This window comes from Antedon mediterranea, chromosome 6, assembly GCF_964355755.1.
Source record: "Antedon mediterranea chromosome 6, ecAntMedi1.1, whole genome shotgun sequence".
NCBI lineage: Eukaryota > Metazoa > Echinodermata > Crinoidea > Comatulida > Antedonidae > Antedon > Antedon mediterranea.
The window spans coordinates 14,934,428-14,958,597 of NC_092675.1; the positions used below are offsets into that span (position 1 = coordinate 14,934,428).

A 24,170-nucleotide genomic window follows, 5' to 3' on the forward strand; every position below is an offset into this window, starting at 1 on the left:
GCATTTCAAATTTCGCGCTAGTAAGCAAACAACGTAAAAATTTGTCGTATCGGCCAAATCCGGATTTTTACATATTATGAAAGAAGAAGTATTAAAGAACAATTGTACCAAATATGAATCTCCAAATCCAAATAAAAAGTGTAAAAAATACCATTTTAAAACACCCACCTAACGATTTTAAGTCCCATGGGTAAGAAAACTTTGAATTATTGTTCATATTCTTTGAATCGTTATTCGAAAACGCCATGACAGTTTGCCATACACCAAATTAAAGCCAAGACATAGCTTAATCCAAATATGGCAGTTATAGGCAGGGCTAAACAAATTAACCAATAGTAAACCGATTTTTCCATGACATCATTTTAAAATCTGTCACTCAACTCGTAAACTGAAACCGTCGTTGCTAACCACGTGACAACAACATTCCGTTTTGATTGGTCAATACTAATTGTGTTCTCGATATACTGGAAAATCCAAAATGGAGGCTTACTCTTACTCGGCTTACTCATATTCAAATATGAATCTCCAAATCCAAATAAAAAGTGTAAAAAATACCATTTTAAAACACCCACCTAACGATTTTAAGTCCCATGGGTAAGAAAACTTTGAATTATTGTTCATATTCTTTGAATCGTTATTCGAAAACGCCATGACAGTTTGCCATACACCAAATTAAAGCCAAGACATAGCTTAATCCAAATATGGCAGTTATAGGCAGGGCTAAACAAATTAACCAATAGTAAACCGATTTTTCCATGACATCATTTTAAAATCTGTCACTCAACTCGTAAACTGAAACCGTCGTTGCTAACCACGTGACAACAACATTCCGTTTTGATTGGTCAATACTAATTGTGTTCTCGATATACTGGAAAATCCAAAATGGAGGCTTACTCGGTGGGCATGGCCATGAGGCCGTTTTCGACATCAATATTTATGGTAACGATGCTTGGATTTCAATTTCTTCATTAGTTTATGTTTACAATGCTATTGAATCAGTTATAATGTTATTTGCTTAAAATGTCTAGTTTGAATGATTTGGGAGAAAATGGGATAGCCGCGATGTTGAATGATGCCAGAGCCTGTGGAATGTATGTAGAAAACTTGGATGATATTTTGACCGAAAATTTGCTGTCCGGCTCGATCATCGCTATCGTTATTTATTTTCAACTTTAACGATTTGAAAATTTAAGGCAACTAGTCATAACATTTCGTCGACGGGAAAACAGGCTTTAGGCTATTGGCACAAAAGAAAACAGTTCTGTAGGCTAGCCTATATTAAATATGGTCTATAAAACCCACTATATTCAGATAATTATATCACAAGAATCGACTTCCCAAAACGCCTCAGATGCTATCTGTGGGCGTCTAGAAAAAAAAATTTCCGGGGGAGCATGCGAACCCCCTAGATGATTATTTTCCCATATCAGCCTCCTCTTTATCAAAATCCTAGATCCACCCCTGAAAATGACTGAGAGACCTTGTTTTGCCCTCAAATGACTCGGATACAGGTTTCTAATTGCCAAGTTGCAAATTAAGGGGTGAAATTACAGGTTCCCTATATATCGAAAACCACTAAGACTAGAGAGTTAATTTTGTCAAAACTTGTTCAGAATGTAGATATTTATATTTGCTCTAACGAAACATTTTACAAAAAAATGACCGGAAATACAACAATTGACCCTCGACCCCATTTCATCAATGTTTGCATACATAAGTCACTAATATGTCTGTAGAAACTTTGTTTTGGACTCAAAGAACTTCCTATAGTCCCATGACTGCTTTGTAATTCCCAAAATCACATCTTTGTCACGCACCTTGAAGATATGCAAATTATTATATAGTACAAGTTATGTGTTATGTTGTTCGATTTATATAATGCTTTACAATCAAGAGATTGTCCCAAAGCGCTGAGAGAAAAAACAGAAGGAAATTACAAAGAAAAAAGATGGGTTTTTAAGAGTGTTTTGAAACTATGATAGAGGATGCATTTTTAATAGGATCAGGAAGAATTGTTCCACAGTTTAGGAGCTGCAACTGAAAAAGCGCAAACTGAAGATCTACGTATAATTAAATTAGAAATATATGATGGGGATTTGTCGTAAAGAAAACGAAATGTTTTTTATAGGCCTATAAATAATATATTGATACAGTATCACATTTTAGCGATATAATACTGTCACTGTCATAGTCGTTTGAAATAGCATAGTACATGTATCGATACACCATTAAAACGTTTATATTGTTTGTAATTATTAATTAATACAAATGTTGAGAAGCAACTGTTTATTTGTATAGTTTGCTTCTATATATATAGTCCAGTCATTTTAGCCCAAAATTTAGCCAAACTTGGAACAAATTGCAACAGAATTTTTTTCACCGCAATGCATTTCTTTGAGGTCCTCAGAACACCATACTAAAAGTCCCAAAATATCCCAATGGGGGAAAGACGTCTAATTTGCATAAATCCAAAATTGCCGCCAAAATTCAATATTTTGACATATTTTGACTTGTAGACGACCTATTTGATTGTTTTAAAGTTGCAGAGTAGGGCATTGGCCCATGGGCTTTCATTTGAAAAAGGGTACAATGATTTAGGACTGGTTAATTTGCATATTAATTTGAATAGAATAGAACAAGTATTGATGAGAAGTGTTAAGACTGACAGCATTTTGGTCAGAGACTAACACTAACTAAAAAATTGTGTGTAGTTACATTGCGGCAAACAGCGATGTCAATCCTTCATGAATTCCATAAAGAGAAACAACAAGAAAATACTAAAGATGAGAAGCTGAGAATCATCAAAACTGCAGGTAAACTCATAGAGAGTGATGTTAAGTCCATTGATCCTCAAACAGATGTTTATCCAACCTTAGATATGATTGAAAGTGTCGATTGTGCTGTGGATCATATTCCAGAGACATTGCAGGTATTCTTGCGGACCATGTTTGCCGGTAGAAATGTTGACTTAAAGCTTGCTGCAATAGGACAGGCTATTATGCAGGCAATACGTCCAAGAGCCATGCTAACACCACCCCAATTTGGCTTAGGTGTACAGATGCACCACCACTTTGCATCAAAGTTCTTATTTCGATATGAGCGAAATGCAGCAGTCTCTCCTGGAAATGACTTGTCAGGTAATCCACAAGAAAGTCATGTTCAATTTGTGGCTGGCAATGTTGATCATAATGTATCAACAATAGATGGCACAGGAACCTTTCATGGGATGGAAATTATTGCTGCTGTTACACCTCGATCAAATACATCATATAAACCTATTCCAAGAGCTCACGTTACCACCGACGAGATTGCAAAAGTAGGCCGCATCAAAATTGAATTTTTCACGATCTCGCCACAAACCACACCGTTAACATATCTGCCACTTACTTACAGATCAGTAGAAGATCCTACATCACAACTAGATATGCTGTGGAAGACATCTTTACTGCTTCACATCCCTAGACCAGCATGGTCAGGTATCATCTGTCTGTCACGTTTCTACCAATGATTGATCTAGACCCAAGTGATCCATCCTGTATTTATTCTACTATGAAGTTTATATCAGCTCAAGCAAAACAGCAAAATGTAACTCCCATCCTCACATTTGACCAACCCATTTACTGGAAGGCCTTGACCATTATACAGTCTCAACCAGCTAGCAGTGATCTGAAGCGCATAGTTCTCTGACTCGGTGGGTTCCACATGGAAATGAGTTTCCTGGGCAGTATTGGACACCTCATGGCAAGTTCAGGATTGCAAGAGCTTCTAGAAGTTGTGTATGCAGGTAACGCTGTACGTCATATGCTGACAGGCAAAGCTGTTTCCAGAGCAGTCCGTGGTCACTTGTTAGTTGACGCTGCATTGAACACTATTCTTATAACAAAGGCCTACAATGTCAACCAACTGCAGACGTAATTGTTGAACACACAGGCAGTAAAGACAATGTTGAAGTGCCAGACATGGAAGTAGATGTTGATATTGAAAAGAATTCTGCGCGGATGGTAGACGGTGGTGATACATATAGACATTGACAGAATTGCACAAAGTATCCATATGACAACCATCCAGGTAGATGCTAACTCTGAGTGGACGGTGGTCAGCTGTAATGTGCCATCACAGGAGGATGTGGATGATCATCTTGATAGTTTGAAAGAAAGTGTATTGATGCCGACAACAGAGGTACCTTTAGAAAATCAAGAAATCTTTCACAATGCCCAAGTGACAACAATAGAAATAGATGGTGAATGCACAGAGAAGGGAGATCCAACTATTGGAATAAGAGATGCTGTTGGTCAAAATGTTGATACCATCAATCAAGCCACCGACTTAGCAGAAGCAAGACAACTCTATGAGGAGGCAATGTCTTTTGCATTGTCAGCAGAGGAAGTGTGTAAAGCGGATGTGTTGAAAAGAATTAGATGCAAATTTAATGATCTCAGACAAACAATGACATCTAAGACGGCTATTCTTTGGTTCCAGTACATGGACATGGTGAGCATTCTCCAACGCTTTATCAAGGCTGAACGAACCGCAAACTGGGAATTACATCTCCAAACTGTTTACGCCATGTTGCCATACTTTGCCGCCTCTGGCCATGCTCTTTATGCCAAATGTGCATATGTATACCTGTAAAAAATGCTCAGTCTACAAGAAACCCATCCAGATGTTTACCACAAATTTCAGGAAGGTTATCATGTTGTGAGAAGGAGTGACAGGTTTTGGGCAGGCTTATCATCCGATTTAATTATAGAACAAGTATTGATGAGAAGTGTTAAGACTGATGGTGGGCTCACAAGAGGAAAAGAATAACTCACTATTTAACATAGCTAATGGCATGGCAGCACAAAAAGGAGTCAATGTTGAAAGATCAAGAGAAATGGTTAAAAAATCTGTAGAAGATTTCAAATTCCGAAAAGCTGACCAAGCAGTCACACTAGCATCACGGTCAACTGTAAAGGTATTGGGTAAATCTGTTACGGTTGATCCCCAGCTGTTATTCCAGCGACTTATTACTATTCGAGATCGCTACCAAGATGTGCCATCTCTGTTCCAGTATGAACTCTGTAGTTATCCTCCTGCATTGTTTGATTCATCTTGTCTCCCACTGCAACCAAAGAAGGCAGTTCTAGCTGATACCCTTTGGAAAGCTATGTCAGAAGAGCAATGCAAACCCAGTGAAGAGCTCCAGTATGTTCTTGATGGCGGGGCATTGATCCATAGAGTGCCATGACCTCGAGGATCTACTTTTAAGAGTGTGAGCCAGCTATACGTTAGATATGTGACACAGAAATATGGCCGAGCTGCCATTGTGTTTGATGGATATAGCGATGATCCAACAATTAAAGATGCAACTCACGTTCGGAGAACAGCAAATTGTATCGGCGTTACAGTGCACTTCACAGGTGAAATGGTTCTCCAATGTAAGAAAGAGGAGTTTCTGAACAACAAAATCAACAAACAGCGATTCATTTGTTTTGTAAGTGACAATCTAGAAAGAGCAGGCTGCACCGTAACCCATGCGAAGTATGATGCTGATGTCCTTATTGTCCAGACAGCTGTTGCGTCTGCCAGAAACAAGGATACCGTTGTAATAGGAGATGACACAGACCTGCTAGTTCTTTTACTTCACCATGCTGAAATGAATGCACATGAGCTTTTTCTGAGATCTGAGCCAAAAAAGTCAGGACAACGAACCAAATCGTGGTGTATTAAGCAAACAAAGGAGTCACTAGGCTCTTTTATATGTGATAATATTCTATTCATCCACGCCTTCCTTGGCTGTGATGTGACATCACGTCCATTTGGATTGGGGAAAGGCTTAGCTGTTAAGGAAATAAAGAAAGTGAAATTTCGTGAACAAGCTGAGGTCTTTAACTCTACAGAAGCAACAAAAAAGGAGCTACTGTAGTAGAAGCTGAGGAAAGGGCATTTGTATCCCTTTATGGTGGAAGAGATTTAGAAGGATTAGATGCTCTACGCTATAGAAAGTTTTGTGAACAAATCTCCAAGGGAACTTCACATGTGGAGCCCCAAACATTGCCATCAACCTCTGCCGCTGCTGTTTATCACAGCCTCCGTGTGTATTTCCAAATAATGCAATGGAAAGGAACAAACAGAAATATGAAGCCAGAGGAATGGGGATGGCATATTGTAGATGGTAAATATCTACCTAAGCAGACTGATAAATCCCCAGCACCATCTGAACTGCTGAATGTCATCTGCTGTGGTTGTAAGACTCAGTGCAATACGAAAAGGTTTACATGTCGACACCATGGTCTCTTCTGTAGTGGTGTGTGTACAGAGTGCAGAGGAATAAGCTGCAGGAATTCCGAGCCACCAGATTTGCGTGAAAATTGATTGATGCTATTAGTGAGCAAGATGTTTAAAGAGCAAATGACTTAAGAAACAAATAAATAGCAACATGACTTTATTGAACTATGATTATTTTGATAACTCCATGCATAACTTTAAACGAGATACAAACTTTGGAAAAGACTTTTATTCAGCTTTTTACACAGATGTCTATTTCACCAAATATCCATCTGATATGCATAAACGTTCTAAACATGCTTGGATCTCCTCTACCAAGAAGTCTTACTATTCTTTCTACTTGAAAATGTATGAACAAATTTAGTCTATATTCATAAAACCATTAGATAATAGGATTTATGTACATATTTGGCAGCTATTTAAAAATATGCAAATTAATATGCAAATTAACCAGTCCTAAATCATGTTACCCTTTTTCAAATGAAAGCCCATGGGCCAATACCCTACTCTGCAACTTTAAAACATTCAAATAAGTCATCTACAAGTCAAAATATGTCAAAATATTGAATTTTGGCGGCCATTTTGGATTTATGCAAATTAGACGTCTTTCCCCCATTGGGATATTTTGGGACTTTTAGTATGGTGTTTTGGGGACCTCAAAGAAATGCATTGCGGTGAAAAAAATTCTGTTGCAATTAGTTCCAAGTTGAAAGTTAAAATGACTGGACTATAACAGTAGGCAGTGGTGGATCTAGGATCTGACAAAGATGGGGGGAAAACGAGCGGGGCCGAGCCTCAGAAAAATTTTGAACAAATCGATGCTTACACACTGTTTAATAGGCTAGAGCAACTGTTTCCATCACATTTAATAACAAATGTTACATAATGTAAATTCTTCCTAAATACTGTACTGATCATTTTTGACGAACTAGTAATATACTTTGATCGAAAAACACTTCAAATGAAATGAATATTTGGTAATGCGGTACTCCGAAAATTCCTTGATAGTGCATGTGTTGTGTACTGTGTTTTGGTGGTCTGTTAACCTAAGATATATAACCACAGCTGGGTGAATAACTCAATGTAATTTAGTATACAATGATTGCAGTAATCACCGTGTATATAACACAAATTAATAAAACGCCAATACGCCACACTTTTTTTTCGGCCGTGTACATACAAGACATTTCATGTTTATTTTGTGCCTATGGGCCTGTTTCTGCTGAGCAGAAATAATCGATTATTAACCGTTTATTTTTTTAATCGATTATTTTTGGGCAGCAGAAACGGCGCAAAATAAAATAACCGATTAAAAATAACCGATTAAAAACACTCAATCCATTGCGTGTTTTAATCGATTATTTCTTGTTTTAACCGATTATTGCGGAGCAGTTTTGAGCTGCAACACAAATAGCGATTATCGTGACGTCATATTTTACCCGAGGTCAACTCGTGAATATGGGGAAAAACCACAGAGTCGACCATGCTGTTTATTCGCGGGAGTACGATCGAAGCATCAACAACAACATGTGGACTGACGAAATAACGCGCTATGTAATCATTTTGTGGGGGGAAGAAAAAACAAGTGGAAGGCTGCAGGGCAATAAAAAAGACTCACAAATGTATAAAAAAATTGCAAAATCTGTTGAGAAGGAGTTTAATGTGAAGCTAACCGTGTTACAGATCACGAATAAATTGAAGAATCTGCGGCGACAATTTACTGTCGCCAAAGACAACAATGAAAAGTCGGGGAGGGAAAGGATAACATGTCCTTTCTACGACCTCCTCGACAATATCCTCGGAGATCGTGCATTGCACAATCCCCCTCACGTAATGGAAGGGGGACAAAGACTGAATGCAGAAGAGAACCAGGGTAAGTAGGCTACATCTATAAATAAATCATCGCCGATCGATTGTTAAAGCCTACTAGGGTGTGGCCATGCCTGTCTCCCATAGTGATGATAGCACTGGCCTACCCTATCTAGACTAGCCTAGCTAGGCCTAGACCTACTTTACTTAATTATTAATAATAATAAAACCCCAATATTAATATATGACTGTGATTAAAATCGCTTGAAACTTTTCTTTATTTACTACAACTTTAGCCGGCCTCCATCTTTTAATCCCCGACATACAGTATATTGTAGCCCCAGACTAGATTGTTCAGTGCCTAAACTAAGCAATATTTAATTTTCATTTCTATAACTACTGATCCTTCTGTAGTGTTGGGTTAAATACTATAAATAATATTACTAAATAGTTTCGCCTTTTTTCCTTCAGATTTTGACCGTCAAGCTATTGACAATACAACAGGTAATAATGACAACAATATTCATTTGTAGAAACTAAATACAGTAAAATGGCATATTTATTGATTAATATAATTAATGGTGTTAAGTGGTTCTCATCTTTTCTTGTGTTTAAATAATATGGTAATGTTGCATTTTATATAGATGACAGTGAATTAGATGGCAGTAATGCAGATGCAGAAAGTGTTGATGAAAGTGTTGATGACAGTATTGAGGATCCAAGGGAAAATCAAGACCAACCAGTACAAAATGCTGGTGAGTAATAACTATATTCATTATATAATTAATTCTGTATATGAATATTTGTATGTGAAATCACAAATAATTACTAAACGTAGTCAATATGCTTGCAATGCAGCATCTGAAGGTAATTTTTTCTTATTACTTTTAGGTGCACAGCCACTAAAAAAAAAACCCAAAAAAACAAAGCTGGAACAATCGTTTAAGTTGCTGACTGACATGATGTCCAAGCAGGATGAACAACTTGAAAATCGGCTGCTGCGACAAACCGAAGAACAGCAGCAATGGATGCAGCGGATGGCTGAAGCAGCAGAAAAGAGTAGGAGGGAAGAGCATGCCAGGATGATGGACCTGTTCAAGATGATGGTACAGCAGCCACATCAACAGCCACAATATTATCCACACCAACAGCCACAATATACGCAACAAAGAACAGGTCAAGCACAATATACACAGCCACCACCATATCAAGGGTATAGCTTGCTGGAAAACCGTACACACAATTCACCAAATCCAATCAATACGATGCAAGCAACACCATTCCAACGTTCACAAGCACCTCATACTTTAACTCGCCCACCTCATAATTTAACTCGCCCACCTCATACTTTAACTCGCCCACCTCATACTTCCACTCGCCCACCAACCGATGAAGACATCCCAACATATTTGTCCATATAAATTCATCCAGATCTTTCAAAAATGAATGCAATAGTTATACAGTATCAACAAAATGTTTTTTTCAACATTTACAGGTTTCTCTTTTTTTTTATTTTTTCATAAAAATCCCATTCCCTACGTTTTGTAAAAATATTGCATAAATAGTACTGTACTTTTACAACGTTAAACCAGGTCATTCCTATGTACATTTTATGGTAAATAATGATAAGAAAGAAACACTGCACTACCTAATGTATGTTTGGGGTTATAGCAGACTTCATAAATTATTAGAATCAACTTATTTTCCACATTTTTAATCATTTAAAGACTGAACAGTTATCGCAATATTATTACATTAAATGTAGTTTGTGACCTTAAATTAGGTCTAAAAAAAGTAGGGAACACGAATTTAAACTACTTTCCAAACTGCAATATTTTACCTCAGTGATTTAACTTATTTTCTCTAGAACAGAACTTTTGTAGGAAAATTGATTGCATGCTTAAATTATTTACCATAATTGCATTATTAGTTATTAGTTTTAGATGTTTATTTTTAAACAAAATATTTTTACGCCGTATTATTTGTCTTTCAACAAGGTATTTTTCTACATATTTATAGCATGTTTATAACATACATAGTGGTGTTGTATAAAAAAAAAATGTTTGCGTCCAGAAAGAAAACACAGTAGATATACAACAGAAATTTAGTAGGAAAAGTGATTGCATGCTTAGATTATTTACCGTAATTGCATTATTAGAAACCATGTATATTTTTTTAGATGTTTATTCGTTCATTTTGGAAAAAAGTTATAAATTAACAACCAATATTTGTTTTTAACAAAGTATTTTTCTACATAGTTATAGCATGTTTTAAATATAATATATATATAGGTCTAGTGTGTTGTATAAAAAAAACATTCAGAAAGAAACCTCATTACTTCTAAACTGCAATATAAAACTTGACTGTGTGGTGTAATTTCAAAAAATTACAAAAGAGCTTTACAAATAGTGTTATATTTATACTGTATATGTATTACCTTTATTCTATTTAGAAACTGAATAGTTTAATTTGCAAATAAATCACTTGGAGTAAAGTGATCAGAAATAGTTTTTATATTTGGTGCAAGTTACAATAGTTTGTTATTGCAGTTCTAATGTCTAACGCATCTGGGGCTGGATTATCAAAAACATTAATATTGTTTGCTTCATCTTCAATGGGAAAATCAGGCATTGCTTCTTCTATTGCATCATTTTGTTCAATACAAAAGTTGTGCAGTACACAGCAACTGCTCACGATCAAAGGGACTTTTGAAATATGCATGTCATTTCGACGCATTAACATCCTCCACCGGCCTTTAAGGATACCAAAGGCACGTTCAACAACCATACGGGCTCTGCTTAGCCTGTAATTGAACACACGTTGTCTCCTGTTAAAGTTACCACGCTCTGGAAAGGCTTTCATGAGCCATGGCATCAAAGGGTAGGCTGGGTCACCGATAATAAACACCGGCACATCCACACCATCAATTTGAAGGGAAGTGTTCTGGAATGAATAAAAATATATAATGGGTTAAATAAATATTAAAAGTCTCAATAAATTTGCTTTTTTAAACCTATTTTATCGTACTTACCCTTGGAAATAACTGTCCCCCCTGACCTCGTTCATATATGGAAGAATTCCTTAGTACCCGGGCATCGTGCACCTTCCCTGGCCACCCTACATTAACATCTGTGAACCTGAAACCAACAAGAGAACGCCTAAATTAAGAATATGGTAGGTATAGAATTAATTTTGAGGATTAGCAAATTAGTATTTGCCATTTCTTTAGAACAAACTGATACACTTCTGTTGACTGACAATATGACTTTATTCTATATCTTCCATAGTATAATACAAATTTTGAAAAAGAATATCAGGATATCCCATTAAGTTGATACAGTATATAAAATTAAGAGTACCTATTTCCGGTGTTTCAAAAATTTAATTTACAAACTATGCATTTTAATGTATTGAAATATGGAAAGGGTACCTTAATTTGTTATCCACAACTCCTTGTAGGATCATCGAGTACCAACCCTTGCGGTTGTAGTAGTCGGCAGGTGAAAAGTGTGGTGCTTTTATAGGAATATGAGAGCCATCAATTGCTCCAGCACATTGTGGGAATCCAAGTTCATTGAATCCCACAATTGTGGCCCTCAACCTTTCCTCCGTAGGCCAAACAATATAGTTGTTATACATTGTGTCTACTAAGGCTTGGCAAACCTCCTGTACAACACGGCACACAGTTGATCTATGCACACCAAACAAATTGCCTATTGTTCTCAGTTCACAGCAAGTTGCCAGTCTCCATAAGGTCATTCCCACTAACTTTTCAACACTCATGCCATTCCCAAGGTTTGAATCCTCTCGTTGTAGAGTTGGCCGCAATATATTGCACAGAACTTGAAAAGATTCTGAAACGCATAAGTATTGTCATGTTCAACTCCTTTTTTGTAAGAGCCGGTATTAATTTATAATTAATGTTATTTATTAGTTTTGGTAAGCCTGCCCGGCCGTGGTGGTGGTAGACTGAAAATAGACCAAATATAAATCGAGATGGATTTATAGCCTAGCTAGGCTCTACTTACTTAGTCCGGTCATACCTACAATTGTAATGCTGGCTATATAAACAAAAGAAAAGTTGGCCTAGGGGAGGCTAGTTTTTAAAAACTTACCTTATCAACACTACTAGACTTCCTAGACTAGTACTAGTACTTACTACTTACTAGGCCTAGCTAGGCTAGGCCTCTTTAGTATTTTAGTATTTATTTAGTATTTAGGTTTTTTTATTAAATTACTACAGCTGTATTATATTCATATTTAATACCTTGGGACATTCTGAAGTTTTCTTTCCATAGCTGTTCTGTGTAACGTTGGCACACCGTTACATCCCACCAGTCCAGGCTAACAATGTTTTGCCTTGGCCTTACTACTCTCCTCTGCCTGTCCTCGTCGTTGTCGGTAGATGTACCAAGAAGTACTGCGGCAGCGAAAATAGTCCTCCTTCTTGCTCGCCTACGTGCCCTTATTATATTCCACACAACATCATTATTCCGCTGTATTTGCTGGTAGATGTTTAGTGGGTTGACACGCAGTTCTTGATTAAAAGCCCAGAAAAGGGATATCAGTAATATAGCATTACGAAAAAGGTCCATTTTAAACACATGTGCGAAAGAGACAGCAAGCGCAGGGCGATGTAAACAAAACAACTCAGGTCAACCAAAAACTTCCGGAATTTGAATTGCGTTGTGGGTAATGATGACGTGATTTTAAAAACCGATTACCCGAATAACCGATTAAAGTAGTAGCAATTTTCAATTGCAACGCGATTATTTTTGTGGTTTGCGGTGACTGGAAAAAATCGATTATTTTGATTTTTTCAGCAGAAACAGACCCTATGAAATAATAAAATAACACCATGTTTCTCGTTTATTTTTATCGTTTATACTGCATATAATATATTATATAAAAACCTTCACGATATTACACTCCACTCCGTACAGGGGTGTAAATATACTACGCTAACGCTTGCACACACGGACCAGGGCAGTATAATAAACTGAAATGGAAAATGGTGTATTTATGACGTTTCAGCATTCACACGAGGGGGAGGAGAAAGCATGCAGCAAGCTGGACAACGACGTGTCGTAGGAGTGTGTGTGTTTTGAAAATAACACAGTTGTGGGTATTTTCTGAAGATTTTAAATTGCGTTTTCTTTTTAAACTATTGAATTCATAATAAATAATAATTAAACTCTTAGCTCTTTCACTATAATACTAACCCTAGCTTTAGGCCTACTCTTCTTAATCTTAAGTAAAAGAGTCAGGTGCGTCGAATCCACATCTAGCAATAGATTGCATTTTTTTTTTAATTAAGGGGGTTGGCTAACCTCCCTATTCACCCCCCCCCCCCCCTCCTAGATCCGCCACTGGTAGGGCCTACTCACACTCACAGTAATACATTTATTTGTACATGTGTTTATATATCTAACAGTACCCACACTCAAATGATTAATACGTATTACAGTAATGTCAAAGTATTGCAATACCATATCTATATGGTTTTAGGTTAATTCCCCAATTATCGTAGGAGCGGATATTTTTCAAGATAGACATCCATTAGACAGTGTATACCACGATCGGAAAACACCCCTATTTGGGGCAAATTGAACCTAAATTCGTTGTAATTGTCAATAACTATGTATCTAACTCAAATTTAATCCGTAAACAGGGTTAAAATCAGTACCGAAAGTACAAACCAACTTTATATACCATCGAGTAAATATTGTAGAAGCAACGCGCGATTTACCGAATTTTGCCCTTACGTAAATTTATATATAGATTGTAAATACTGGAGTCAATATGCTTTGAAATTTGAGAAGAAAATGTGTTAGAAATGGATCAAGAGCTGAAGTCTTTGATGACATGTTCATTGTTAGCTTGTGAATTACATCATCAGTGACTACGGTGAAGTCGGTGAGTTTGATGGATGTTCTGCATCCAGCTGCTGAGGAATTTGATGTGGGCATGGTAGATCACCAAATGACTTCCTGAGATTAACAACCTTGTCACGAAAGAAGGTGTTAAAGTCGTTGGCAAGTTGCAAGTCAGACACAGCAGTTGGAAATGAACCATCTTTTCCTTTACCAAGAAGTTGTTCATAATGCAGATAACAATCGACATTGGTCAGATCCACAGCCATCAATTTTGAACTGCATGTAAGTTGTTTTTGTACCGTGCAGTACTTTATGGTATGCTTTACATTGTTTCTTGAAAGATAATAGATTTTCAGATGATGGATTCTTTTACCCATTTGAATATGACACTTGGAAATTCTACAATCATCAGAGAACCACAGATCTTGACCTGATGTTAATGATCTTTGATTTTGAAGCGAGAATAAAAATTGATTGTAAAAAAGATACAGCAGAGTTTGAACTAACATCAAAAGATTCAGCAAGGAAATCACTAAGCCATCAAACAATTTAGATTTTAAATCAACGGTGTTGATATTCTTAAAACAATGGAATGTAATTTTCTTTGTGTTATTGATGGTTTAGAAACATTAAGTAAGGCATGGAGAAAGTAGTGATCAGACATATGATATTGATGTACTTGTGAATGTACAATTAAATTTGGGTTATTGGTAATTAAAAGGTCAAGTGTATGTCCATGCTTTGTGTGGGCGTATTGACCAATTTGGTAGAATCAAATATGTCCATAGCGTTTGGTATGAAAATCATCAGTATTATCAACGTGAATATTAAAGTCACCGGTGATAATGAGATTAGAATATAAGAGTATTGTTCAACAAGTTTTGAAAAATCTGCAGTGAATTTACAGCATTTAAGTGGTACCTTCGATAAAACTCTGATACCACCACCTCTCTTACCCAGATATTTTAACTAAGAAAAAGAAAAATGTTACGGTATATACTAAAGACTATCTGCACTGTTCTTTATTTGATTATTATTATCTTTTAGTATAGGTAGCAATATTGCACAATTATTCACTATAGTATTCACATTAAAAATCTACGAACATATATTAAATTTCTGAAATACAAATACAATTTGCTAACTAAAAAAGAATATTAAAAATGTTAACAGTATATATATTAAACATTGTCTGCAGTGCTCTTCATTTGATTGTTTTAGGCAGTAATATTGCACAATGATTCATTATTTTTTTAATTTAATTTTTCACAGGAGGAATTTAATATGTTTATAGTATAGGGAATCGTTGCATTTTTATATCGGTTAGTTCTTTTTTTAGGTAGTAAATCTATTGGGGTTACGTAATCTAGATATATTATGTCTTTCAGCAGGTAGCATATTTTCGATGCCTCTCTGACTTAAGAATACCTCCTCCAAATTTACATATAAATATATGTTGTGAATTATTTGACACTAAAATGAAACCTATAACACCAGTCATTACAAAGATAATATTAAAGGCCTATAAAAGACAGATTGAGCAACAACATTTTCCTGGTTTATTTTGACCTACTAAAAATATTTAGACAAGTTGCCAAACTTTCATCACAAATTGCACATAGAATACCTCTTTGAACCTGACGAAGGGGCGACATAACGATGGAATGACTTTGTGTTGGGCGACTTTGCGCTAGGACGACTTTGCGTCGAGGCTACTGTGACGGGGCTATTTTGCGATGGGGCGACTTGACTGCATCGTATAGAGCGCCGTTCCGTAACCTATGTATCACGACCCAAAAATTGAAAAAAAAAATGTATGGGTCGCGAAATTGTTATCAATTATACCATGATCTATATGTGTAATGTTCTCAGTTTTGTACAATCTACAACACTGGTTACATTTTACATCTACAGTTTTCCCTATGTTGACGCACAGTGAGTACCGTAGCGTATACACAATTGGGAATCGACGACGGAGCAATGGATGCTTTTGACACATAGTTCATTGTTAATATACTAGTGGGGAATTCCCTTTTAGGACATGGATTTAATAACCTACCAACTGGTATTTTTCTGTAGTTTGCAAAGGAGTGTGTATTACTTGACTGAAAAACTGCGAACTTTTACAATGAACATTAGAATAATAGAAGGAACAATATAAACAGGTCCATCCCAAATTAAACTCATGGCGATGTTGTTCAGGCCCTAGCCAGGGGAAAACTTTATTTTACGATCGTTTTGCCAATTGCAACTATGGTGCCATTTACGTGCGGGAGTACCATGTCCAGCCATCTAGGGGGTGTCATTTAACAAAATTCGCTTTGCCACGTCTCAAATACGCAATGTTGGGTCGCAAGAATTCCCAAAATAGGATCATGGGGTTGTGGTCAAAAAAGGTTGCAGAACGCTGGTATAGTGTATACGAACGTATATGAAACATAGGTTGTTTTTTTTTTGCAACATATGGTGTACCAAAATACTCTAGTAGCTAGATCAACTTTCGTATGCACTTTGAGGTCCAGAGAATTTGACTTCAGAAATTGGTTTAGGGTGGTCAAACAATATTTGGCTTGGTTACACATTTTGAAAATGTGGCGAAAGGTCAAAAGGTCAAGGTGAAAGGTCATAAGACCAAACATAAATATGTCCTTAAATCTCAACAACCACTGGTCACAACGAGGTAATTTTAGTCTTAAATTAATCAGAAGGTATACATTTATATTCAGTCTAATGGGACATTTTAGTAAAAAATGACCGGAAATGCCATTTATGACCTTTGACCCACAACCCAGGGCATGTATGTATCTCCGTAACTACTGGTCGTATACACTTGAATTTGGTTTTAAATTGTTCGAAATATATGTTTTGTTATTTGTTACATATTTTGAAAAATGTTACAAAAGGTCAAAGGATCAAGGTCAAGGGTTATTTGAACAAATAACAAAAGGTACTTTTATCTCGGCAACCACTGGTCGCAGCAAGTCAATTTTGGTCTCAAAATGTTCAGAAGGCATGCATTTATATTCCATCTAATGGGGCATTTTAGTCAAAAATGATAAGAAATGCCATTTCTGACCTTTGACCCACATACCAGGGCATCTTCCTATCTCTGTAAGTACAGGTTATAGAAACTTAAATTTGGTATCAAATTGTTCGAAATATACATATTTACATTCATTGTAATAGAAAATGTGGTTACAGAAATACTCTTACTAATGTTTCAAACAAAAAACATATCTACACAACTTATCCTTAGACAGTAATGTTATGCAATAACTGATACTTTAAATTGTTTTAATTTCAAGTACTAGTTATTGCTGTCCCCGAGGACATTTTGATAATTTTAATTTTAATTTAATTTTGGATTTATATAGCGCTTTTCCAAGTGACCAAAGCGCTGTACAATAGAAAATAGATAGAAACGTTAAGCTCAACAGTTCTTTTCAGAATGCTAGAAGTAACTTGCCATATGTATCCGATTAAATGCCCCAGGCATTTATTGTTCAAAATGGTTTTTAGGGGTAAAGGAGGCATCTTTATTTGAGGTATAATATGGTAACATGTATAATCAAATAAATACCACCTAGATGTAAACAAATACTGCACAATTAATATCAAAAAGTGATACAATTATGTCAAAATGCTTGGTAAATTGTAGATTATGGTAGTTAATGAAATGTGTTGACGTGATACAATTATTGTGTAAATGCATGTGGCGGTGCGTTTATTCCACATGGTGTTCTATTTGAGAGAATGGTGGCGTTTATTTGAAGGAATACTCTAATTTTAATAATTGTATTTCGTTTCTCAACTGATAAAAGGTACTTTACATGATTCGTTTTCCTCTTTATGCTTTTTAACGAAATGTTTCTGTCTTTTAAAATAAAAGTGATAGATTCTATTAAATGGATCTTCACCTCCATGTGCCAGTATAATGATATAAAACAATGACGCATCATTATCCTGACACGATTGCACTCATAATGGATCTTCATTCTATCATCTATTTGTTTGTAACTACAATTTGATAACAATCTTTTGCATAGTTTTAAATGCCAATACATAGTTTCATTACTATTGTACAATATGTCCAGCTTTCCTGAAAACACCCTTGTGTACTGTAGTACAGTGTTGTAGTATGATTTTATCATGATAAACTTCTGATGGTTTTATTGTCAATGCATTCAGTACCTAAAACATGTCAAAGTTTCTAGTGGTATTGATAATAAATCTCCAGAAATATATATTATTTTATTATCTACACTGGGAACAGACGTGTATATGTATAAGTTTTGTCGTTGACATTCAAAACTATTATGCAACAGTGTTACGTAATAATGACAATGACTTGGTCTAATATTGTGGTCTCCGATACCTTTCATTACATGATTGTACTTCCTCCAGGATAGAATGAGGTTTAATCCCGTTATTATTCTTATTATATATATATATTTTTTTTATATATATATCTGGGGTGTATTTAGTTGATTATACATGTTACCATTATTACACCCAACAAAATAAACGCCTTCCCTGAATAAATAAATGCCCGAGGCTTTTATTCGGGTATACTACAGTAAATTACTTCTAGCATTCTCAAAATGTTTGAACGTTCGGGGTCAACAATAATTTCTAGCATTATTATAAGCAAAAGTACAATTATTACAAACAGTAAAGGATTTGTTTTAATCCCTATAGTATAATGAAATCATTAAGCATCAATTATTGCATAACATTACTGTCTAATGATAAGTTGGGTAGATATGTTTTTCATTTAAAAGATTAGTAATTAATAGTATTTATGATCATCATTTATCCAAATTTTCTGTTAGAATGAATGTAAATATGTGTATTTCTAACAATTTTATACTAAATTTAAGTTTCTACGACCTGTACTTACAGAGATAAGAAGATGCCCTGGTATGTATGTCAAAGGTCAGAAATGTCATTTCCGGTCATTTTTTACAAAATGTTTCATTAGACTGAATATGAATGTATACCTTCTGAACATTTTGAGACCAAAATTTACTCGCTGTGACCAGTGGTTGCCGAGATACAAATACCTATTTGTGTTTATTCATATAACCCCTGGCCTTGACCTTTTGACCTTTTGTAACATTGTTCAAAATGTGTAACAAATAACTAAATGTATATTTCGAACAATTTGAGCCCAAATTCAAGTCTCTACGGCCAATAGTTACGGAGATACAGACATGCCCTGGTTTATGGGTCAATTGTCAGAAATGGCATTTCCGGTCATTTTCGACTAAAATGTTTCATTAGACTGAATATGTATGTATACCTTCTGATCAATTTGAGACCAAAATTACCTCGCTGTGACCAGTGGTTGTCAAGATTTAAGGACATAATGGTGTTTGATCTTATAACCTTTGACCCTGACCTTTTGACCTTTCGCCACATTTTCAAAATGTGTAACCAAGCCAAAAATGATTGTTTGACCACCCTAAACCAATTTCTGAAGTCAAATTCTCTGGACCTCAAAGTGCATACGAAAATTGATCTAGCTACTAGAGTAAAAATGTTTTGACTATCATAGTATCAATATGAATTTGTTTTGCAGAATCAGCTTGAATCCTGTTGCCCGAATGGCAGTACAGTCTCTACGATCATGTATTTCTCAGTTTGGTTACCGTGTCAGAACTCTAAGCGGCAATTCTCCACATAGTAATTGTGATTTCATGTCGATTGCAGAAAAACTAACCCTTGGCGATATGAATCTGGTCCTGTATCGATGTGAGAATGAAGAGAATGATGATGGAGGAGGGCTTTATAACATTCCAGAACATGGTAACATGGTGTACTGTGGAGTCCAAGGTAAGGCCTAGCGATCAGGGGTTTTTTGTAATGGTTTAGGCTCAGTTGCACAGTTACAAGCAGACATAGTAATAATTGTATATTGATCTTTAATACCCCATAAAAGATTTCTAAACATTGACAATATTTCTATCTTCACTTCAAAGTTCTGTTACATGTAAAAAACCCCTTTCACACAAAAAATCTGCAGTGATCTCCGGAGACACCCCGGAGATACCCCATTCACACCAATCTAGCAACACCGAAGTTTTAAAAAAATGTAAATACTGCCCTCTATTTTGTTTGTTTACATAGTGATGATCATTTTAAATTGATAATATTTTTTATTTAATAATTATTTTCAAAAGTCTCAAGCCTGTATTTTTAACCAAACTTTTTGTTGTTGTTTTGTTCGAACTTTGACTTAAAAAAGTACTAGTTCGAGCTATTCAAATTAGATTCATAAAAGAAGTAGTCGAGGTTGCCCTAATTTAGTCGCCAATGTGTACAAGTATTAAAAATATTAAATACTAAAGCAATGATTGATCTTGTTAGGATGACTTTTTGACCCTAAAAACTTTGATCTTTCACACTAAAACACCAAAACACCCTGCGGGTGGCCCTCCAGAGCCCATTCAACTGTTCAACCCTGGTGTTTTGAACTCCGGAGTGTCTACAGAGTTTTGCTTATGGGGCGAAAGGGGTATTAGAAAATAACTAACTTCCATTTATAATTTGTATGTTACTTAGTTATAACAAAGAATAAACAAAGCCAGTGGTAAAAAACTTTGATTATTATATATTACTCAGGCATCATGAGTTTACTGTCTAACATAAATAAAAACAATGATTTGGGACATCCACTTTGTGAAAATCTCCGCCAAGGTGATTGGATGGCTGGCTACACAGCAGACCGACTAAAAAGCCATTCTTCAACCAAACAGGTATGATGTTGCTTAAGAGTAGTTTCTGGTCTTTTGTAGCTTATATTACATATAGCCAGCTGTGTAAATGATATACAAATAATGAAAATTTATGAGTGTAATGGTACAAATAATGGCATGAGGTAAATGATGAAAGGTTATATTTCTGCGAGGCGAAGCCATGTTGAAATTTAACCTTCATCATTCACCAAATGCCATTATTTGAACAATTATACAAATACAAAACATTCATTATTTGTTTTAAATAACATCAAAATAAATTCCTATCATTTGAATCAGATTGAATAAAATGTATGCCTACATTTGATTTACATTCATTGAAACAGTAACATATGGTTTTTAATAATATATTAAATATTATATATATTTGGATTTTATAAACACACCTACTGTAGTGTTAATTATGTCAACAAACATCCAAACCTATAGCAAGGCTAAATTTTTAAATATATAAACTTTTATTTCGCAAATTAGACTGTGGGCCAAGGCCTTCGTTTGTGTAGTTTCGTAGTCCATACCAAAAGGCAAGAAAAGAAGGCATTTAATATTATGATAAAAATATGTAGAATTTAAATAAAAAATGTTCCACCAATAAAAGTTGCACGTTTTTTAGATATTAATTAAAAATCGATATCGGTTATTACTGCGAGTTTGACTGAAAGAGCCTGAAACTACGTCATTTTAAACCAATTGCCTTGCGGTTTGTGTGTGACGTATACGAAAATCGGCTGGATTTGATGTTTACTCAGGTAAATTTTTAATATTTAAATTGTTTGAAGTGTAAGTAAGGATGATTAATGAATTATCCCTATACTATTACTAAAAGCTAGGCCTTACCTAGGCCTTCCTAGCTAGGCCAATACTAGCCTACTACCAGGGCTCTACTACTACTACTAACGGTCCACCCTACTTACTAGGCTGGTTAATTAGTGGTGGTAGAGGTACGTCTGTAGTTAGGGAGGGGCCTATTTAGCCTATGCCTTCAGATTGTTCGTACTAATTATGTCAATTATTACAACCAATTACTTCCTATAGTATTTTATATTTATTTAAATGGTGTTGTCATGAGTTACCTAGCCCTAGCTAGCCAGGTTACATTCATTGATAATTGTAAGCCTTATTATTAATTGACTGATATTTTATTATTATTGCCAATTGGGTAAACAGACGTCTGTGGGAAACTACGATTGGGCCCTGTATTATCGTAGGAACATTATACTTTAACATTACAATACTCTAAACAGAAATAGTTATTATAATAAATAAACGATATATTTATAATACTTTATTATAATACAGTATATTATAGGCCTATGCTTTAAAATACCGTCATTATAAATAATATTTAATGTACCGTACTAGGCCTACCTAGCTAGGGCCTATTTATGTTTTTTTTTCTAATCTCACTAAATAAAGAGAATACTAATGGTGGAGTAAATAATTTATAGCCTACAGTACTACTACCTCTAGGCCTAGGCTAGGTCTACCTTTATTATTATTTAATATTTTCAAATTAAACATGACTATGTCATATTTTATTTAGAAGCATGGATACCAAACAATGTTTCATGCACTGCATGAATGAACCAGACTCTAGCTTGAAACCATTTACTGTAATCACATGGAACCGTTTCCTTGAGTATGTGATTAAATGGAAAGACTGTAATAACACAGAACAGGGTAAAATCTCCAACTCATTTTTGGAATCTACTGAATCTGATATTGATACAATTTCCCAACTGCCGATACCTGATAAGGGAGGAGGATATCATCGTAGATGTTATCAGCGATTTACTGATACCTACAGACTTCAGAAGGCCAAGAAAAAAATAAAGAATACCAAATCAGACACGGAAGACCATGGTAAGACTAATCTTCCTTTTTTTCACTGTCTACTAATTTAATTTGTTTAACAACTCAAATTTACAGAATGACTTATTGACTTAATCACCTGTCGCTTCTTTGTTTTCATATCTTTATAGGATTTAATCCCCAGCCATATTGCAAGATAAAATACTGTTGAGTAAAAATTGTTATGTTTTTTTTAAAGGCAATGTTGATGAAGTTCCACTGAAAAAAACGCGTCGTTGTCTGAGATCAAAGGTGTCTAGTAGTGATAGTAAACCTGCTAGAAGTAAACATGTCCTTCCTGCTGTATGCATTATTTGCAAAAAACTGCGATATGGAAGAGTGGACCGATTTAAAGGGAGTAGGACCATGGAGAAATTGATAATGTGTGAACACATTAATGGTGGTACCCTTCTTGAAGCAGCGGAATTAAAACAAGATGAACGTTTGCTTCAACAAATTAAAGACCAAGATTGCGTTGCAATTGAATTAAGGTATCACCGTTCATGCCATAAGGAATACACACAAGTTCTTTATCGGAAACCTCAAGCCAGTGATGCTGATATGTCAATTTATTCAAAGTCGTTTGAATTTTTTTGCACAGAAATTGTGTATAAAGACCTTATTCAAAAGAAAAACATCGTCAGGTTGAATAAGTTGAAAGAATTGTTTGTTCAAATTGTACGTGAGCAAGAAAATGTTGATGCCAGTGCATATAAAACTTGGAATTTAAAACGCCAACTTCAAAAAAGATATCCCCAGCTTTTGTTTCTTAAGCCAAAAAGAAATAATGAAAGCGAGTTTGTTTATGTAGATGAGGTCAATGCTGGGATGTTAATTGTCGATATGGATATTGATTCCAGTACTGATACAACTGATTCAGAAAGCATGCCTGGAAGTTCTAATGTTATTAGACCCACATATCATCAGACAACATTAAAAGATATGTTTACATGTGCTCTCTCGATAAACATGGAAATTCATGAACTGTCCTCAAAGGAACATTTACCATGGCCACCGAAGCCAACAGGTATCAATTTAGAAACAGCACAAAAAATGATACCTGTGAAGTTGTTTAACATCCTTGCATGGATAACAGGTGTATCTTCTGATCCAAATGAAACAGAATATGTAAAAGTATCTGATCATCATCATCGACGATTGCTCTCTATTGCACAAGATTATACTTGGAATCAAGAGGCAGAAAAATTACGCCAAAGCATACTTCCATTTCAATGGCATTACGCCATTTGAGTGGATCGTCTCAACTCATTGGCTTGATGAATGGCTTTGGCTATTGCACTTCTCACTCATCCGTTCTTCAACATGACACAGCGTTAGCTACTTTGCAGCTCAAACAAGGGGATTCACTTCCGTCATGCCTCACAAAACAAATTCCAACAACCCTTGTGTGGGATAATAATGACTTCGGAGAAGAAACTTTGTCTGGGAAAGGATCAACCCATAACACCAATGGCATTGCCATACAGCACTGGTCTAAAGAAGAGCCAAATGCATCTGTTGCACCTTCACCAAAGATGAAAAAAAGTAGAAAGCGTTCATTACCAGCACCACAGCATATTATTCACCCATTTTTTGGCAATAAAAA

The 24,170-nt window shown here is 35.5% G+C and overlaps 4 protein-coding genes across 5 annotated transcripts in view; 3 read left to right on the top strand and 1 right to left on the bottom strand.

Moving 5' to 3' along the window:
• LOC140052159 (glycogen debranching enzyme-like) overlaps nt 1-24,170 on the top strand; it is a 150,515-nt gene that overhangs the window by 48,588 nt on the left and 77,757 nt on the right. For both annotated transcript variants that reach the window (XM_072097595.1, XM_072097596.1), the window contains exons 15-16: nt 19,537-19,790; nt 20,580-20,713. In XM_072097595.1, coding sequence (XP_071953696.1) covers nt 19,537-19,790; nt 20,580-20,713 — 388 coding nt within the window. The remainder of the gene's footprint in view (nt 1-19,536; nt 19,791-20,579; nt 20,714-24,170) is intronic.
• LOC140051713 (uncharacterized) lies at nt 7,729-9,669 on the top strand. Its single transcript, XM_072097009.1, has 4 exons — nt 7,729-8,143; nt 8,551-8,583; nt 8,724-8,834; nt 8,971-9,669. Exons 1-4 carry the CDS (start codon nt 7,729-7,731, stop codon nt 9,498-9,500), a joined length of 1,089 nt encoding a protein of 362 aa, XP_071953110.1. The 3' UTR covers nt 9,501-9,669.
• Nucleotides 10,215-12,695, bottom strand: LOC140052160 (uncharacterized). Its single transcript, XM_072097597.1, has 4 exons — nt 12,347-12,695; nt 11,510-11,933; nt 11,111-11,216; nt 10,215-11,022 (listed from the first exon to the last, which is right to left on the bottom strand). The coding sequence occupies exons 1-4, from the start codon at nt 12,672-12,674 to the stop codon at nt 10,591-10,593; spliced, it is 1,290 nt and encodes a 429-aa protein (XP_071953698.1). The 5' UTR covers nt 12,675-12,695; the 3' UTR covers nt 10,215-10,590.
• LOC140051714 (uncharacterized) lies at nt 21,998-23,815 on the top strand. The gene is made up of 2 exons (XM_072097010.1): nt 21,998-22,576; nt 22,764-23,815. Exons 1-2 carry the CDS (start codon nt 22,261-22,263, stop codon nt 23,813-23,815), a joined length of 1,368 nt encoding a protein of 455 aa, XP_071953111.1. The 5' UTR covers nt 21,998-22,260.

What these genes read in the sequence shown, in the direction of transcription:
- LOC140051713 (XM_072097009.1), top strand. Translation starts at nt 7,729, where the DNA reads ATGGGGAAAAACCACAGAGTCGACCATGCTGTTTATTCGCGGGAGTAC. An exon ending in GAATGCAGAAGAGAACCAGG is followed by an intron (nt 8,144 to 8,550) that starts GTAAGTAGGCTA and finishes TTTTTCCTTCAG; the next exon opens with ATTTTGACCGTCAAGCTATT. An exon ending in AGCTATTGACAATACAACAG is followed by an intron (nt 8,584 to 8,723) that starts GTAATAATGACA and finishes CATTTTATATAG; the next exon opens with ATGACAGTGAATTAGATGGC.
- LOC140052160 (XM_072097597.1), bottom strand. Translation starts at nt 12,674, where the DNA reads ATGGACCTTTTTCGTAATGCTATATTACTGATATCCCTTTTCTGGGCT. An exon ending in GTTGTGGATAACAAATTAAG is followed by an intron (nt 11,217 to 11,509) that starts GTACCCTTTCCA and finishes TGTTGGTTTCAG; the next exon opens with GTTCACAGATGTTAATGTAG. An exon ending in GGGGACAGTTATTTCCAAGG is followed by an intron (nt 11,023 to 11,110) that starts GTAAGTACGATA and finishes TATTCATTCCAG; the next exon opens with AACACTTCCCTTCAAATTGA.
- LOC140051714 (XM_072097010.1), top strand. Translation starts at nt 22,261, where the DNA reads ATGGATACCAAACAATGTTTCATGCACTGCATGAATGAACCAGACTCT. An exon ending in ATCAGACACGGAAGACCATG is followed by an intron (nt 22,577 to 22,763) that starts GTAAGACTAATC and finishes TTTTTTTTAAAG; the next exon opens with GCAATGTTGATGAAGTTCCA.